General features: G+C 51.1%; 1 protein-coding gene across 1 annotated transcript in view; it reads left to right on the top strand.

The window, feature by feature from the left end:
• Positions 1–14,321, top strand: part of HCN4 (hyperpolarization activated cyclic nucleotide gated potassium channel 4) — a 184,403-nt gene extending 170,082 nt beyond the window's left edge. Inside the window, 3 exon segments of the mRNA XM_015425678.1 lie at positions 2,193–2,433; positions 4,471–4,635; positions 12,766–14,321. Coding sequence (XP_015281164.1) covers positions 2,193–2,433; positions 4,471–4,635; positions 12,766–14,321 — 1,962 coding nt within the window.
• Positions 14,322–17,101: the final 2,780 nt, after the last annotated feature.

The raw sequence follows: 17,101 nt of genomic DNA, 5'->3' as shown, positions 1-17,101 counted from the left end.
AACCGGCAGCGAGATCCTCAGTGCCAATTTAGAGCCTGTGGGACCATCACAGCTGAGTCGGGGTAGGCCTGCAATATAGAGGGCCTGGATGCAGTCTGTCCGGAATAAGCCAACTTTTGCTGCATGGTGATTAAAGAGAAATTCCATGTTCAGAGGCAGTCAACCTCTGGGTTCCCAGGGCAGGGAGGCAACATCAAGGGGAAGGGTCTTCGTCTCTATGCCCTGTTGCTGGCCCTCCAGAGGAACTGGTTGCTCACTGTGTCAGCCAGGATGCTGGACTGGATGGACCCCTGGTCTGACCCAGCAGGGCTCTTCTGATGTCCTCATTTGGGCCTTGGCCTCTGTGCCCTGTTGTTGGCCCTCCAGAGGAACTGGTTGGCCACTGTGTGAGACAGGAGGCTGGACTGGATGGACTATTGATCTGATCCAGCAGGGCTCTTATGTTCTTTTGTCATTTAACCCAGTCCAGTGATCGCTTCCAGCTCAAGAAACCATGGAGGCTCTGTAAAGGAAGGTTCTGAGCCCTAGAACATGACAGCATTCATTATCACCAGTTCACCCTGGAAACCGAAATGATGTCTTTACCCCATCCCCCAATCCTGTTAGGGAGAGGAGATAGGGTTCCCTACTCTGAGTGGTTTCCCTGCCAAACGTACGGGGAGTGGCAGGGCCTTTTGTGTTGTGGCTTCTTGCCTGGCTTCCTTGCCAGACTGATTCCCTTCTGCCCATTAAAAGGTTTGCAAAGACCTTCACAGCAGGTGTCCCCAGTCCTTTTGAGCCTGTGGGCACCTTTGGAATTCTGGCACAGGGTGGTGGGGGCAACCACAAAACGGCTGCGACAAAAATGGCTGCCGCGGGAGGCGGAGCCAACCACAAAACAGCTGTGGCGGGAGGTGGAGCCACTGTCCCCCCGAAGAAACCCAACGTGCAGGGAAGAAAAGGGGGAAATTTAAAAAATACAGCGGGACAAAGGAATGAAAGAGAATAAAAGAAACGCTGTGGCGGCAGCTGCCACTGAAACAGTGTTGTCTTAATCTGCATAGCCAATTATATCTCCAGTGGCCAATCAGAAGCTCTGCTGGGCAAGAGCCCCAACCCTTGGTGGGTGCCAAGGAAGGTGCTGGTGATTGTGGGCACCACGTTGGGGACCCCTGATGTATAGGGAAGCCTTTGTGATTCCACAGTTGTGGCTTCTCTGTCACTAATGTAAATTTATGGTGGCTTTATTCATTTATTGCCATTTAAAAACTTTATATTAAAGTTACAACAACATTCCATTCACAAATAAGATGAATCGAAATGACATATTCTTAAAGAGGATATACAGTAAACCGTTGTAGGATAGAAACAAAGCAGTAATTTTCTAAAGGATAGAAAGTAAATCCTTACAGGCTCATCCAAAAGATGTGTGAGTCAGATAGGAAGTGAAGCTCTGTCAAACAAGAGGCCGTGCGTCAGAGCAAAGGGTGTATTGAAAATGTGGCCGCGCGTGGTAGCTCGGAGGAGGTCCCGGCCCGCCATAAACTGCAGTACTGGTGGTCCGAGTGAGAACAAATTTGGAATAAATCTTAGTGGATGGAGCCAAACAGTGGCTGTGGTCACACATGCTAAATAATCCACTTTCAATCCACTTTAAATGCCCTTTCGAATGGGATTTTGCCGGTTCACACAGTAAAAATCAAGTCGGAAAGTGGATTGAAAGTGGATTATTGAGTGTTCTGTTTTTGTTCTAAGCAGTTGGTGATCTTGCTCGTGACAAATTGGTCCCAAATTTTGTCATACCAGGCAGAGTCAGGGGTGGGCTTTATTTTTTTTTAATAATGCTACCACCAACGGAACGATGGCACTATTATTAAAATAAACAAAGCCATCATAATCTACATTACTTAATAGGGAAGCCATACTTAACTCGTGGAACTCAAGATAACAGGGTGCAGCGAAGGACCACTGCCTTTAGCCGACTTTTAAAAGGGAATTAGATTCACAGAACGTGAGGCCATCAGTGGCCTTATTACCTCTGATGGCGCAATGGAACCTCTGTGTTCAGAGGCAGTGTACCTCTGAATATCAGCTGCTGAGGAGGCTTTGGCCTCAGCACTTGGCGACCATGGGAAACGGGATGCAGAGGGACATGGCTTCCCTTTGCGTTCAGCACCATCGCACTGAACGCTCTGGTTTTTCCTCCCGCCCAGGAGATCATCAACTTCAACTGCCGGAAGCTCGTGGCCTCCATGCCCCTGTTCGCCAACGCGGATCCGAATTTCGTGACGTCCATGCTGACCAAGCTGCGTTTCGAGGTTTTCCAGCCCGCGGACTACATCATCCGGGAAGGCACCATCGGGAAGAAGATGTACTTCATCCAGCACGGGGTGGTGAGCGTGCTCACCAAAGGCAACAAGGAGACGAAGCTGGCGGACGGCTCCTACTTTGGAGGTCAGCCGGCAGCAGCAAGGCCTCGGGTTCTCCCTTTTTTAACGGGGGGCGGCTGGAGAGCACCGTGGCTGCCTTCCACATAGGAAACCTTTCCCCCCTCCGCCTAGTTCTGTGCAAAATGTCCTGCAACAGAAGTGCCCCGCACCAAGATCCCAGCACCAGTTTGGTGTAGTGGTTAAGTGCGCGGACTCTAATCTGGGAGAACCGGGTTTGATTCCCCACTCCTCCACTTGCACCTGCTGGATGATCTTGGGCAAGCCATAGTTCTGATAAGGGCTGTTCTTGAAAAAAAGAGCAGTTTCTGTCAGAGCTCTCTCGGCCCCACCCACCTCACAGGGTGTCTGTTGTGGGGAGGGGAAGGGAAAGGAGTTTGTAAGCCGCTCTGAGACTCCTCTGGGTAATGAAGGGCGGGGTATCGATCCAATCTCCTCTTTTTCTGTGCAACTATCACTAACCCATGTCTGACACTGGGTATACTCTTTGACTGACCCTGGACAACCCTGTGTGACTCTGCTCTCAGAATTAGGGCCAAACCAGATGTGATCCTCCATGAATGCAACTCCCACTGCCCCCCCCTTTAAATAGGAAGCGCATGTGAAGCTGATTCACATCAGGACTGCAGTGGGAGGGAAGGGGGTTGGGGTTAAGACACAGCCTAGCTCAATCTCATCAGATCTCGGAAGCTAAGCGGGGTCGTCCCTGGTTAGTGCTTGGGTGGGAGACCACCGAGGAAGGCCAGGGTGGCTACGCAGAGGCAGGCAATGGCAGACCACCTCTGAACGTCTCTTGCCTTAGAAACCCCCACCAGGGGTCCCCAGATGAGGCCTGAGGGCACTTTATACACACTCATCTGTGGGGCAAACAGCAATTCTGTGAGGTTGTTTCAGGTTGAGAAAACAAGGCAGGTGGGAAGCCCACAAGACCAGGCTGTGAAATGCAAGACCCATGCTCAGCACAGCTGCAGAATTTCTTCAGATGGGAGAGGGCAAGGCATGTCGTGATCTCCAACTCCCACCAGCTTGGTGGAGTTCATTAGTATGCACGGGAAGCACAGACTGAGCCTCGGCTGAACCTTAAAAGCAGAACCCCCAAGTGGCTAATTAGATGAGCTAAACGATGGATGGAGGAAGGTGAACTCAACGCAGAAATTGCCAGGTGGAGGTTTATCCCTGTTAAAGCACAAAGAACCAGAGTAGTTGTATAATTGCATTTGCAGTAAATAATAAAATGCCACAATTAATGCATCATTCAAAAACGCAATCGAGGCCACGCTAATTGTTAGGGATGCTGTCAAAGTGATAGCAATTCAACCTCCAGTGAACAGTTTCGTCCTACTGCAGTAGCCGCCACTTCTTTGGAGTGTGTTTTATCTGCTAAATTAACCGCATTTACAACAATGTTTTGATGCATTAATGTACGTTAATTACTTCCTGACACTGAGCGGGGGGAGGGGGGGTTGCGCTTTTATGTTGATCTTTTAAGTGTTTTGTTGGGACTGTAAGGGTGGCGTATAATTACCGTTTTCACTGCAGCCTTGACTGCGTTCTTCAATACATATCATCGCTATAATTCTTTTGGCAATATAAGTAATTGCATAATCATGTTTCTTTGTCCAGAGTCTGGCTTTGTGACACACCCTTCCCTGGCTAATCTGACAAACAGGCAAGATTTCACATATCTGTTTGTCATTATTTTGATTCAGTCCTCCTGCCCCCCTTTTTTAAAATTTGCAAGCATGGAAACATGCAGCTATTTAGATGTCCCGGCAGATGCCCAAGGAAGCCCAACTGGGTGGCTACGCAGAGGCAGGCGGTGGCAAACCACCTCTGAACGTCTCTTGCCTTGGAAGCCCCCATGTGGGGGTCGACATGAGTCGGCTGTGACTTCATGACACTTTCCGCCCCTACCGCCACAGATGCCCAGTGGGGGTCTCATGTCAGCAGACACACAGACCCTGCTGCGGATACAAAGAAAAGTGGGTCGGCGCAGTCCCCACTGCAAAAAATTGCATCCACGTTGCTTCTTCTTATATCCTAGAAATCTGCCTGCTGACCCGCGGCCGGCGCACGGCGAGTGTGCGAGCCGACACTTACTGCCGCCTCTACTCCCTCTCGGTGGACAACTTCAACGAGGTGCTCGAGGAGTATCCCATGATGAGGAGGGCGTTCGAAACAGTGGCGCTGGACAGGCTCGACAGAATCGGTAAGTGGTGACCGGGGCTCTCCGGCGGGACTGCGCGTCGGTTGCAGCCCCGTGCAAGTGCAAGGAAAGGAATCGGGTTGAGTGCTGGATGCAGGACGCGGCATCCCCAGATTATCGAGATTTTATAAAACCCCAGGTTTTTAGTTCTTAGGGGAGCATAAAGACATGACCGAGTTGAGTGGAGAAACCTTTGAAGTTAACAGTAGGCTTGGGTGGCAAAGCTGTTGGTGTTGGTCGATAGGAAACTGTCGGGGGCTTGGATGAGAACATCTAGAGCTGCCTTATGCTGAGCCAGAGCACACCGTTCTTCCGACAGAAGCTCTCTCCAGGATCTCAGGTAGAGAAAGATCTTTCCTACCATCTGTTACCACTGGAGATGCCAGGAAATGAACCTGGGACCTTCTACATCCAGGCACACAGGCTGGAGACTCTGCTCTTGCCACTGGATTTATGATTCCTGTGGGCTTCCCTTCTAGTCATAGGGAAGTACTAGGAGCAGAATGAATGATGCCCTGTATACACTGAATTTGCATAGCACCAATGCAGAGCTGTAGGTTTCTTGTTAAGGACAAAGGTGGTGCAGCCCTAGCTCTCAGTTTGGCGGAGGTGGGCACCTTCTGTTCCCTTCCCCCATCTCGACTTGAGAGCTGCTACGCGTGTTACCTACATCTGCTGCTTTTGAAAATCCCTTTAAAATCAGCCCAGATTTTTTTATTTTAAATCTACTGGAGAAGATCCCAGAGCGGCTCAAAATAACCTGACAGAATACGATACAAACCTTTAAAAAGTCTATTTCTAAAGCTAATAAAATCCCCTCAAAACATCAGTTTCTATCAGCTTACAAGTCAGCTTCAGGAAACGTTTGGGGGAAATATTCCGTACCCTCCGCCCCAACAACAACAACAAAACCCTGCCACTGTGAGAGGACTTAAACCAGTTAACTTCTGCATTTGTTGTTCAGTCGCACAGTCGAGCCCGACTCTCCGCGACCCCATGGACCAGATCACGCCAGGCCTTCCGGTCTTCCGCCGTCCTCTGAAGTTTGCTCAACTTCATGTTCGTTGCATCTATGACACTGTCTAACCCTCTCATCCTTTGCCGTCCCCGTCTTCTTTGACCTCAGTATTATATCCTGGAGTTCTACATACTAAGAGGACTGGATACTTAAGGGGAGACGTCCACCCTGACTTCAGGCAGCAAACTCAACAGAGCTTTACCCAAAGTACACACCCTCCTATTCTACCCCCCCCCCCAACTAATTTAGGCCTTCTCCAGAAGATTGCCAAGGGGGAGTTGTATTTAGTCTGCTCTGAAGAAATAAAACAGAAGTCCAGTGGCACCTTAAAGCCCTAACAACATTATCTGAGGCTGTGATTCAAGAGAGATCATACCGAAGGAAATGCGGTCGGTCCTTAAGTCGTCTCCATAGGGCTGGAAACGGGATGCGATGCTCTCTGGCCAAACAGAGTCCGTTCTCCCGGCTGGTGTGAAATGGGGAGTCTGCTTTTTGACCACAGCGTCCCTTGGCATGCTGCTCTCCAGGCACCTGTGCTTGAGCGCCTCTCTCAGGGGGCACGGCACTCGGGCACAGAGGGAAGGTGGAGGGGAGCGATGGACCACTGGATGCGTTTCAGAGGAGGAGCAGCCCTGTTGATCAAAACACAAAGCCTACAATGGAGGAAAGAAACAAGGTTTACCGCAGGTTCCGCGAGGGCCCCGTTTTGGCACAAAGGGGGTCGTGAGCAGCCCTGCTTTGGGGGAAATAATATACAGGTGCCTGTAGCATAAGTGGGCAGAGAGTGCCCTCCAGAGGCATCCATTTGGAAGCATCATTTTCATTTCTCACAAAGCAGCTAAACCCTTGCCAAAGGCAGGGAGAGCTGTGGATGCTGGGCACCGTCTAGTGGAAATCAGACCATATTTTTTGGGGGGGGGAATCCCACCCCTTCCCCCTTTCTTTAATGTAAAAAGGGGGAGCATTTCATTAGTCTCGTCGCTGCTGTAGCACTTAAGTGTGCCTACCGTTTGGTAGCTCAGGCCCTCCGTTTGGGCTCATCTGACACGGGGTGAAAGATAGGCTCGGGAAAGGAAAATGAGTTTAGGAACACACAATGGGAGCCGTGGAGGGAAGCCACAAAACTGCCCGTGGTGCGTCCCGAGGGGTTTCTGTATTTTTTCCCTGCATCCCATCTCCACAATGCTCTCGTCCCTCTTCGCCACCCGAGAGCCGCAGAGCTGCTGCTGTTTCGAGAGACGGGCATCCCGGAACAATGTGAGAATACAAAAGGTCCCAGAGGAGGGAAGGACCGTGGCAGCCTGAATTCTTAAAGCTCGGGGCCGAGACGGATTGGAGAGAGACGGCCAGAGCCAGCAAGCACAATGACACAGTTAATCACAAGCTGGAGCCTGTGCAGGAAGTTAGCCACTGAAAGGGAAAAAAATTGATTATTTGATACGATTGTTATGGAATACTCATTTTTTTAATGAAACTGCATTGCTTTTGTGTGTTATCTCCAGGCCGCTTCGAGCTGACTTTGCCATTTTTTTAAAAAAAAGGCACGATTGTTATGGAATACTCATTTTTTTAAATGAAATCGCATTGCTTTTGTGTGTTATCTCCAGGCTGCTTCGAGCTGACTTTGCCATTTTTTTTAAAAAAGGAGTCCTGCACATTATTTTTCGTTTTAATGTACCAGAATTCTGTGCATAATCTAGAACTGCCTTTGAAAGGCAGCATATCATAAGCCGTCTGGTCCAGCATCTTTTACCTCCTACGGCGAAGTCCCTGGAAGGCCTACAAGCACAGCACAGACTCCAAAGCCTGTTGTCGCCTCCCCTAATTGGTGTTGAGAGATACACTGTCTTTGAACATGGAGGCTCCATTTGACTCCACCATGATTTTTGCTAGTCCCTCCCTTTTAAAGGCATTTAAGCGAGTGGCCATGACTGTATTTCGCTGCAGTGAATACCATTAAGTTAATTTCACATCGCAAAAAAAAGTGCTTTCTTCTCTCTGTTCGGGATCTACTGCCAGTTCAGTCCTAAATGGAAATGCTTTATTCCTGACGTCCGCGGTTGTATTTCCCCTTGCAGCCGGGGGACGGGAAGAGGTCTGCGGCCGTCCCAAAGCGTGTGGCTGTTGCAGTGGAAGGGCAGGGGGACCTCGTGACCTGGGACTCAAGCCACACCCTGCAACCGGATCGTCACCGTGTTCTCAGCCATTCTCCAAGACGGCTTTTGGTGACTGGAAAGCAGAGGGTGGCAACTGAGACGTTGTGGATTTTGCGCCAAAGGCCCCGCGCGTTAAGCGCACACAATTTGAACACGGACTGGTTCTGCTCCACCAAAACGGCCACCAAGCAGTATTGCCCAGAAGTGGACTCAGCAGATCCTGGGGATTAGCTGGGGATCAGCATCGGACCCCCCTCCGGGGAAATTCGGCTGCCTGTCAGCCTTGCTGGAACACAAAAGCGAAGGGGTTTTTTTTTTGGTGGGGGGAGAACTTTGCTGTGCCCAGGAAGTCTGTCAGTCAGCAAAGATTATCCAGGAAGATCAGACGCTGACTCTTGGCCCTGACCTGGATAGAGCCCAGGCAAGCCCAGTCTCGGAAGCTGAGCAGGGCCGACCCTGGCAAGTACTGGAATGGGAGACCTCCAAGGAATACCAGGGCTGGGAGGCAGGGGCAGGCTATCAAGCCACTTCTCTGAATGTCCTCCCTGCCCCAGTAGGAGTCGCCAGAGGTCGCCATGACTTCCAGGCACGGGCACACACACACACACAAATACAAAAATACCCCAAAGAAGAAGCTGACTCTTAGATGATCATCTGGGAGCTGACTTCGTACTCTCCCCCCCCCCCCCGCCCTGGGTTGCGGCAACATTGGAACCTAGTGAACTTTCCCCAGAAGCTGACTCCCCCCCGATGGGGTACCAACTGGGAGTTGGTTTCTGATCCCCTGCCACCGGTGTGCCGCTCCTGGGTGGCACCAAAAACGTTGCCATCTCCCAAACAGCCAATCGATTCGTTGGGTGCCGAATCACATGCGGCAAACCGCCTGTGAGCACAACCAGCGGGTCCCCCAGCATCCCTGGCGGCAGCACCAAATTCCCGTGAGCGACAGCCAACAGCCTCAGGCAGGTGTCTGCCCCGTCACTCCACACCTAGAACACTTCACTTACCCGGCTGGGCCGCCCACTGGCAGAGCTTTTTTCCTGCCGTGCCAACGTAACATCCTCTCGAAGGGCAGAGGGGCACCTTGCTCCAAAGGAAAGAAGGCAGTCGGTATAAGTAAGAAGAAATAGAATCCGCAGTTTTATCCATTGCGAGCAATTCCCAAATCTTAGTGAACCACCTCATAATCAAGATGGGAGAAGGATCTTTCCAACTCACTGCTATAATCATTTTGGCTGCTAAGAAAAGCATAGAAATCAACTCTCTACGTATCTGAGGGATTTTGCTGTTTCTCCAGAGGTCTAACAAAATTAATTCAGGTGAATTGTCTAGATGTTTTTGTGTTTATTTAAATTTGAAAACTAATAAAAATATTTTAAAAGAAAAAAGAAGAAGAAGAAATAATAATGGGGAGTACTCGAGGAGATTATTGTGGCAGAGACACAAACTGTTCCCTCTTAAAACCCCCACCCCCCCGCTCTTAAGACTCAAGCCTATTCCGTTTTTCCTTTTGACACAGTCCATGGGTTCCAAAATGGCCCAGCTGAAAGTGGAGACGTGATTCTAACTCTCCTGTGTTCATAACTGGGATCATGGCTTGAACGTGTCCCCTCTCATTACACGTCACTGAAGGCTTTACTTTACTTGCTGCATTTGTTTACCCTGCGACAACCGTCGTTTGCCAGTTTAAAAGCCACAACTTTGTTTGTTCTTTTGTTTAAAGACACATTAGGTGGGGAAACCCCTTGTTTTACAGTGATGTCAGCAGTAAGGCCAGAATACTCTTCGGCAGGTGCTGCGGGGTGCTTAACTTATTTAGAGAGGACAAGTTGATTCGTTTAAATGATTTATATGCGCCCCGTCAGCCGTCAGCTTCCCCAGGCGTCCAAGATAAAACCACAAGGATGAAATATCAAAAGCGTCTTCTGAAATCGCCTCACATCGTGTCAAACCATTCCTCGGCTGACCACAGTAAAACATTGAGCTGTACTAAGCTGAGGGGGCACGGTCGTTTTAAACGTCTGCCGGCCAGGTCCAAGCCAGACTCCTGCAGCAGCACAAAAGGGGCCGGGTACTTGAGGGGGTGGCAAAATGCCAGGAACCAGCCCTGCGGTGCAGCACGGTGGGAAGAAAGGAAAATAAGAAACAACCCCCCCCCCCCCAAAACAACTAAACAAGTCAACCAAACGCCTAAGTGACCAAACATGTTTTGAACCCGGCACCTGAAAGTCAGAAGATCAGGGCCCTGGGGGAGACTGCTGAGAGGACTGCTTAGGTGTAAGGAGTCACTACGAAAAAGACCCTGCCTCTGGCACCTGGAAGGGGGGGGGGTGATGAACTGGATCCTCAGGCAGGCATGCCAGCTGCAGTTCTCCAGAGAGGCCCAAAGGAGTCCACACAACAGCACACTTAAAAATAAAAGCAGATCTCATAAAAGAAGTGTCGTAAAGCGACAGAGTCAAATTTTCTGTGTGTGTGTGTTTGTGCACGCACGCAAGCAAAAATCATGCTCTGAAGACTATCCGGCACAGAATTCTTCCAGTAGGCTGGCAGAGGATTCCAAACAGAAAGACAGAAATAAATACGGTAGATCATTCAGTACGGGACGTTTAATGAATCTCTTCCGGCAGTGAAACGAGGGCACGACACAACCCAGTTAACAGAATACGGGGCAAATAAAAGGCGCTTTCACCCAGCACCTGAAACTGCAGAAGCTTGGCGAGGTGAGCATTCCACAGCTGAGATGGCACCGCTGGAAAGGAGGGGTGTGGCTGGTTGCCGTCTCCTTCCCTTCAGAATGGGGGCACAGAGAGGGGCTGCCCTGTCCTGGACGGCCCAGGCTGGCCCGATCTTCTCAGATCTCAGACACTAAGCAGGGTCAGCCCCGGTTAGTACTCGGATGGGAGACCACCAAGGAAGCCCAGGGTCACGGCGCAGAGGCAGGTGATAGCAAACCACCTGTGAACCTTCTGGGAAAGCCGAAAGGTTACCATAAGTCGGCTGTGACTGGCTGGCACTTCCCACCACAGAGAGGGGCCTCCGGTATGGAATACTAGCTAGCAAACAGATTTATATAGAAGTCAAAGGCTGTTCAACTGCTCCGGTCCCAGTCTCTCGAGAGGTTTGAATCGTGCCAGAAAATAGACTGGCGACCTGTCAAGACTCCCCGGCCGAGTTACTCTCAAGCACACTGTCTCTGGCAGTGAAGAGCTTTATTGAGTTACACAGGTTCCAGGCATGGACAGTACTGTGTCAGTTCTAAAGCTTTTTGGCGGGTACAGGCATACATATAGGAAGTTAAAACTATAACCCCTCCTAAGGCCCACGTATACGTCACCTCACGCAGCCAAGCTCCCTGTGTCTCTACCCCCCCTTCTCACGGGGATATACGATCCCATTATCTACTACACAAGCTGGCATTGGAAGCTTCAAGGACGTCTCCCTCTGAACCGGGGAGAGGCGCATCTTCAGGAAAAAGTGCCACCGTCTCATACACACCCCACACTCAATCCCCCCCACCTGAGGAATTCCCCACCCCCAGTGTCGATGGCAGACTATCTGAAGTGAAGCATGGCTTGACACAACCCCAAAATAGTACCATATGATCTTTACAACATACACCAGATCTGTCAATCATTCAAAACTGGCATTGGAAGCTTCAAGGACGTCTCCCTCTGAACCGGGGAGAGGCGCATCTTCAGGAAAAAGTTCCACCGTCTCATACACACCCCACACTCAATCCCCCCCCCCACCTGAGGAATTCCCCACCCCCAGTGTCGATGGCAGACTATCTGAAGTGAAGCATGGCTTGACACAACCCCAAAATAGTACCATATGATCTTTACAACATACACCAGATCTGTCAATCATTCAAAACTGGCATTGGAAGCTTCAAGGACGTCTCCCTCTGAACCGGGGAGAGGCGCATCTTCAGGAAAAAGTTCCACCGTCTCATACACACTCCACACTCAATCCCCCCCCCACCTGAGGAATTCCCCACCCCCAGTGTCGATGGCAGACTATCTGAAGTGAAGCATGGCTTTACACAACCCCAAAACGGTACCCTATGATCTTTAGAACATACACCAGATCTGTCAATCATTCAAAACTGGCACACACTTGGACAACCTTTCCTACACGGTTCTCCTCTTCCCCTTTGTATTTTTTAAAATTTATTTACCCACTCAGGTTATTCAACACTTCTTCGTGTGTCGAGCTCAAAACGGCTCATTTATCATAAGTGGAATCAAAAATAGAAAACAGTGTAGAAAACAGGGGGAGGGGAGGGGCCGCAGCTCAGTGGGGAGAGCAGACGATTTGAAGGCAGAAGGCCTCTCCGGTTAAGAGGACCGGGTGGCAGGTGATGTGGAAGACCTCCCACCCGAGACCCTGGAGAGCCGCTGCCAGTCTGAGTACTGAGCGTGATGGACCCAGGGGGTCTGGTTCAGTATGAGGAAGTTCCGTGTGTTCACTTCCTGGGGGGAGAGGGGTGTGTGGCTCAGCGACAGATGATCTGTTTAGCAAGCAGAAGGCCCCAGAATCAATCCCCAACATTCCGGTCAAATATAGAATCAGGTGATGGGGAAGACCTCTCCCTGAAACCCTGGAGAGCTGCTGCCGGTCTGAGTAGACAAGACTGGCTTCGCGTGTCTGTTCATGTGTTTGTTAAAAACAGCAAAACAATGGATAGAAATGCAATATTAAAAAAAGAAGAAGCAACAACTAGCCCAAAAGGTATAAAATTTAAGGTAACCAGAAGCGAACGGTGGTGTGGGGCCCTAAAATAATTTCAGCAAGGCCCTTAGAGCACGCTAACTGCACCCAGTGCCCAGAGGTGAGTGGACCAGGGCAGGAAGGTTGACACGGGCATAACACTGCTGGAGTTTAAACAAATGTCCAGCTTCCCTTTCCTTGGAGGCGGCTCCCGATTGATAATGCCACTCGTCTGTTCCTCCGTAGGTAAGAAGAACTCCATCCTCCTCCATAAAGTCCAGCACGACCTCAACTCCGGAGTCTTCAACTACCAGGAGAACGAGATCATCCAGCAGATTGTGCAGCACGACAGAGAGATGGCCCACTGCGCCCACAATGTCCAGGCGGCGGCGGCCGCTGCCTCCTCCCCCACGCCTGTCATCTGGACCCCCCTCATTCAGGCCCCGCTGCAAGCGGCCGCCGCCACCACCTCGGTAGCAATAGCCCTCACTCACCACCCTCGCCTTCCGACCGCCATCTTCCGTCCTCCGGTGTCTGTCCTGGGTTCTTTGGGGCAGCAGTCGAACCAGACTCCTCGGCATCTGAGACGGCTCCACTCCTTGGTGTCGTCGGCGGGGCCTTCCGTCGTGGGCTCCCCTTCCAGCACGCCGGGAGCAGAAACTCTCTCATCCTCCTCCTTCCAGATCCAGCAGCTGGCGGGCTTCACGGCCTCGGCCGGCTTGGGCCACTTCCACCGGGCCTCCGCTGGCTCTCTGTCTGCCGGTTCGAGCCGCCAAGCCTTGGGCAGCCCATTGTCTGTGGGATTAAATCCCCAAGAGCAGGGAGGGCCTTCCGACGCCCTGGAAGGGCCCGCTCACCAGCAGGATCCCGAGTCCGACAGCAACCTGCTGAGTGGCTTTGGCCCCTTCCAGAAAGCCCCCGAGAGCTCTCCATCCAGCGCCTTCACCCGGCCGCCCTCAAATTCGCCCGGCAGCCCCCTCGGCCACCTGAAGCCCGCTTGCCGGCCACTCCAGGCGGGGCAGTCACAGCAGCTCTCAGGAACTGGAGCCCTGGGAGGGATGAACCCCTTCCCGCCCCCGCCTGGTTCTCCGTCCTCTAGCTTCAGCCAGCTGGCCCAGGGAATGGGAGGCTCCCCGTCAGGCTTGTGCCAGAGCCCCCCGCCAAGTGCATTAGGACCTTCTGCTGCGCCTGCTGCGACCGCAGCTCAGATGCACCACGAAAGGTCACCCTTCGCCTCTTTGTCTCCCTTGAAACAGCCTGGCGTCGCCCCTTCTTTCCACCCGCCTTCAGGCCTTAGTCCTCCTAGTCCGAGCCCCGCAGCCAGGACTTTCCCGGGTGGCCCTTCCGGGGCGCTGGGCTCTCACAGGTCTCTGCTGCCGCCACCTCAGTCCTCCAGCCCCCCTCCGCCTGCCCTTCCGCCCAGGAGCACGCCACCGCGTCCGCCCGGACGATTCACCCAGGACCTCAAGTTGATTTCTGCTTCCCAGCCATCTTTGCCCCAAGGAGCGGCTCAGACTTCAAGCCAAGGCTCTCCTCGTTCCTCCAGGGAGTCTGTTTCTAGCTTCTCGTCCTTCTCTGGAGGAGGAGGAGGGACCAGACCTCTCGGGAAGCCATACAGCTTTGCGCCAGGGAGAGTGACTCTGCCGCGCCACATGTCCTCAGGTTCTCTGCCTCAGCCGCCCGCACTGGAGGCCAGTCCCGCCATTTCCCCGTCTCTGACTGCTGCCGAAGGGAGGAAAGGATCTATAGGGCTCACGGGAGATCGAGAACCGATCCGATCTAAACTGCCTTCCAATTTGTGAGACGCTCCCCCGCCCGTCCCCGCTGCCCCGCGGAGCTGTTTATTTCATTTGTGCTTTTCAGATCCCCCTCCGCAGACTTTTACACATCGAGTCATTTCTCCTTCCTTTCTTTTTCCTTGCGTTCTAACTATAATTAGAGGTTTGGGGTTGTTTGATTTTTTTTTCTCAAAAAAACTAACAACAAAAAAACAAAAACAAAAAAAGAGAGAAGATAACCAGGTATTCTTAGAGCTATAGATTTTCAGTCACTTTCTTTTATAGAATATTTTACTACATAGAGCAAAAGGCTGAAGGGGAAAATTAACTGATATGCGGCAAGGCAGAAATAAGGTGTGCACCCAGTGACCAGCTATAGAGGTACCAAAATTGGCTTGCTGTGGGGGGACCGTGCCCAAGTCTATATGTTCAATAGCGAGGTCCCTGGGTTTAGTCAGTAAAGGGGGCGCGGGGGGGGGGGAGTTTCACGGTTTGGTGTTCACAACCTCAGTTTGTGATTAGACCTGAAGGAGAGAGAAGTGAGAACTCAGAAGGTGTTTATTAGAAAGGGTATTCCTTCCATCAAAAGGAATGAGATTAACCTAACCAATACCTAACTGGTGAAATGTGGTAAAATGCAGGTCGAATGGCTTCCATATCCCACAGGAATCAGCGTCCCCAGAGCCGAAATACAAATCCTACTGGAGGGAAGCAGCACGTGAATCTGAGTGAGATTGTTGGAAGTCAGTACTAAGGAACAAGAGTTCAAATATAATCAACTCCCCCCTCCTAATCTGAATTCTGTAAAACACTTACTTTGGAAAATTAGCCATTTGAGACACAGAAGACAATTTGGAATTCGGAGATCTGCAAAAGTTGTGTTACGATTTTATTTCAGTGTGCAGCATTACTCATACATGGGTTGATTTCGCAAGCCCCAGGTGGTAGACTCCTTCTGGACAACTGAAACTATGTTCTGCGCAATCCCGTGCATGTTTACTCAGAAGTAAGTCCTACCGTGTGCTGTGGGGCTTACTCCCAGGTAAATCTGCATAGGATCACAACCTTAAGTGTTCTTTCCTTGATAGGGCGCTGTTGGCCAAGGAGTTCTTTTTTTTTGTCCTACCAGCAATGCTCCCTCTAAGCTGTGGAGTCTTGTGAGCAAAAATTCTACTTTATGAGCCACTGGCATTAAAGTTGTGAATGAACGATTTGGCGATTTGGCTCCTGCGTAAATTAGTTTGCTCTGGAGTCATCCTTTCTGAGCTGAGACAAAAATGTGTGAGCCGGAGGCTAAAAACCTGCGAGCTAGCTCACACTAACTCAGCTTAGGGGGAACACTGCCTACCAGTGTTTGGGCAGCAAGGAGGAACCCTTGGGAAACCGCAGCGAGATGGTAAAATAGCGTACCTGTCTGTGGAACAAGGGCAGGGAAACTGTGCAAGGGCTCCCCCGTTTCGTTGTCTGTTCATGGTTGGATGTACCGCACTGCTGGATAGGCACACGTCCGTGGGATTCTCGGCTTGTCAACGGGGGCTTTGACGCTCTGCTTTGTCTGTACTAATGTCTCGGTTGTGGGGAACCATTTGCTGAAGAGGGCTAGGAAAATGGTCCAGTAAAAAAACAAAAATGTGGATTTGATCCTGGTTTTTCGTGGTGGCATTAAGAGAGCGCCCTTCTGCTGCACAGCAAAGGAGGAGGAACGCCCCCCCCCCAATCAGGAATTTGTGACCCTCCTCTTCACCAATTTATTTTTTTGTTAAAGAAAAACACAATTAGCCGTTGCACCAGCCCTGCCATACATGCATTTCTGCCCTATTTTGTAAGGGTCGGAGAAATCGGACTTTTACTGTATATGATTGTATGAGCAATAAAACTCCTGAAGTTCCACAACTGCTGAGCGAAGCTGGAAGGGTCCTGGACGTTCCTGTCGCTCGATTTGGCGCTCCCCTAATCAACAAAGGTGAGTGTGACCCAGAAAGATCCCTTGGTGGAGGCTGACCAGCCAGGTGGGTACGATGGACACTGCAGGCTCCGAGCTCTGCTCCATTCAGGTCTGTTTCTCCTTCCTCCCAAGATACTTTCTTTTGTCTCACTGTTAAAAATGCAAAACGCAGCCCTGACCTGGATAGCCCAGGCGAGCCCAATCGCATCAGAGCTCGGAAGAGAAGCAGGATCGACTCTGGCAAGTCCTTGGATGGGAGACCTCCTTGGAATACCAGCAGTCCGGAGGACGGGGGCAGGCTTTATTCAGCCGCCTCTCTGAATATCCCCCAGGCCTCCAGTAGGGGTCAGTCAGCAGAAGTCGCCATGACTTCCAGGTGCACACACACACACACACGCACATATGAAAATACAACAAAATGCCCCTACCAAGCCTTTTATAACCATCCCCCCACATCCCTCTTATTCCAGGTTCTTCTTTACTGCTCCTTTGGTCACGGGAAAGGGGGGCGGGGAAGGACAAGATCCCTTGCAGCGGTGCCAAATCCCACAGGAATAACTGAACCTTCCTGCTGCTTTGGGTTTTCCCATGCTCCTGGCAGCAGCTTGACTTTGTACCAAACGGTTTGCAGAATCCAGCCACGTGCCTGTGTCCAAACGCCGCCCCAAAACAGCCAGCAGCAGCTCCCGCTTCGAAGTGCTTGTGCTAGTTTGGAATGGAGGTATATTCAAGCTTTCGGTCTTCCTTAAAGGTTCAAGGGTACTCTGGGGAAAATAAATCCTTTTCTACTAAAATAATAATATGACAGCTATATAGATGTGTGTGTGTGTGTGTGTGTACAGATGTGCATATTCCTCTA

This window comes from Gekko japonicus, unplaced genomic scaffold (genome assembly GCF_001447785.1).
Source record: "Gekko japonicus isolate JY-2015 unplaced genomic scaffold, Gekko_japonicus_V1.1 scaffold1259, whole genome shotgun sequence".
Lineage (NCBI taxonomy): Eukaryota > Metazoa > Chordata > Lepidosauria > Squamata > Gekkonidae > Gekko > Gekko japonicus.
Note: the sequence above shows the minus strand (reverse complement) of the source record. Positions and strands in the feature narration are given on the sequence as shown.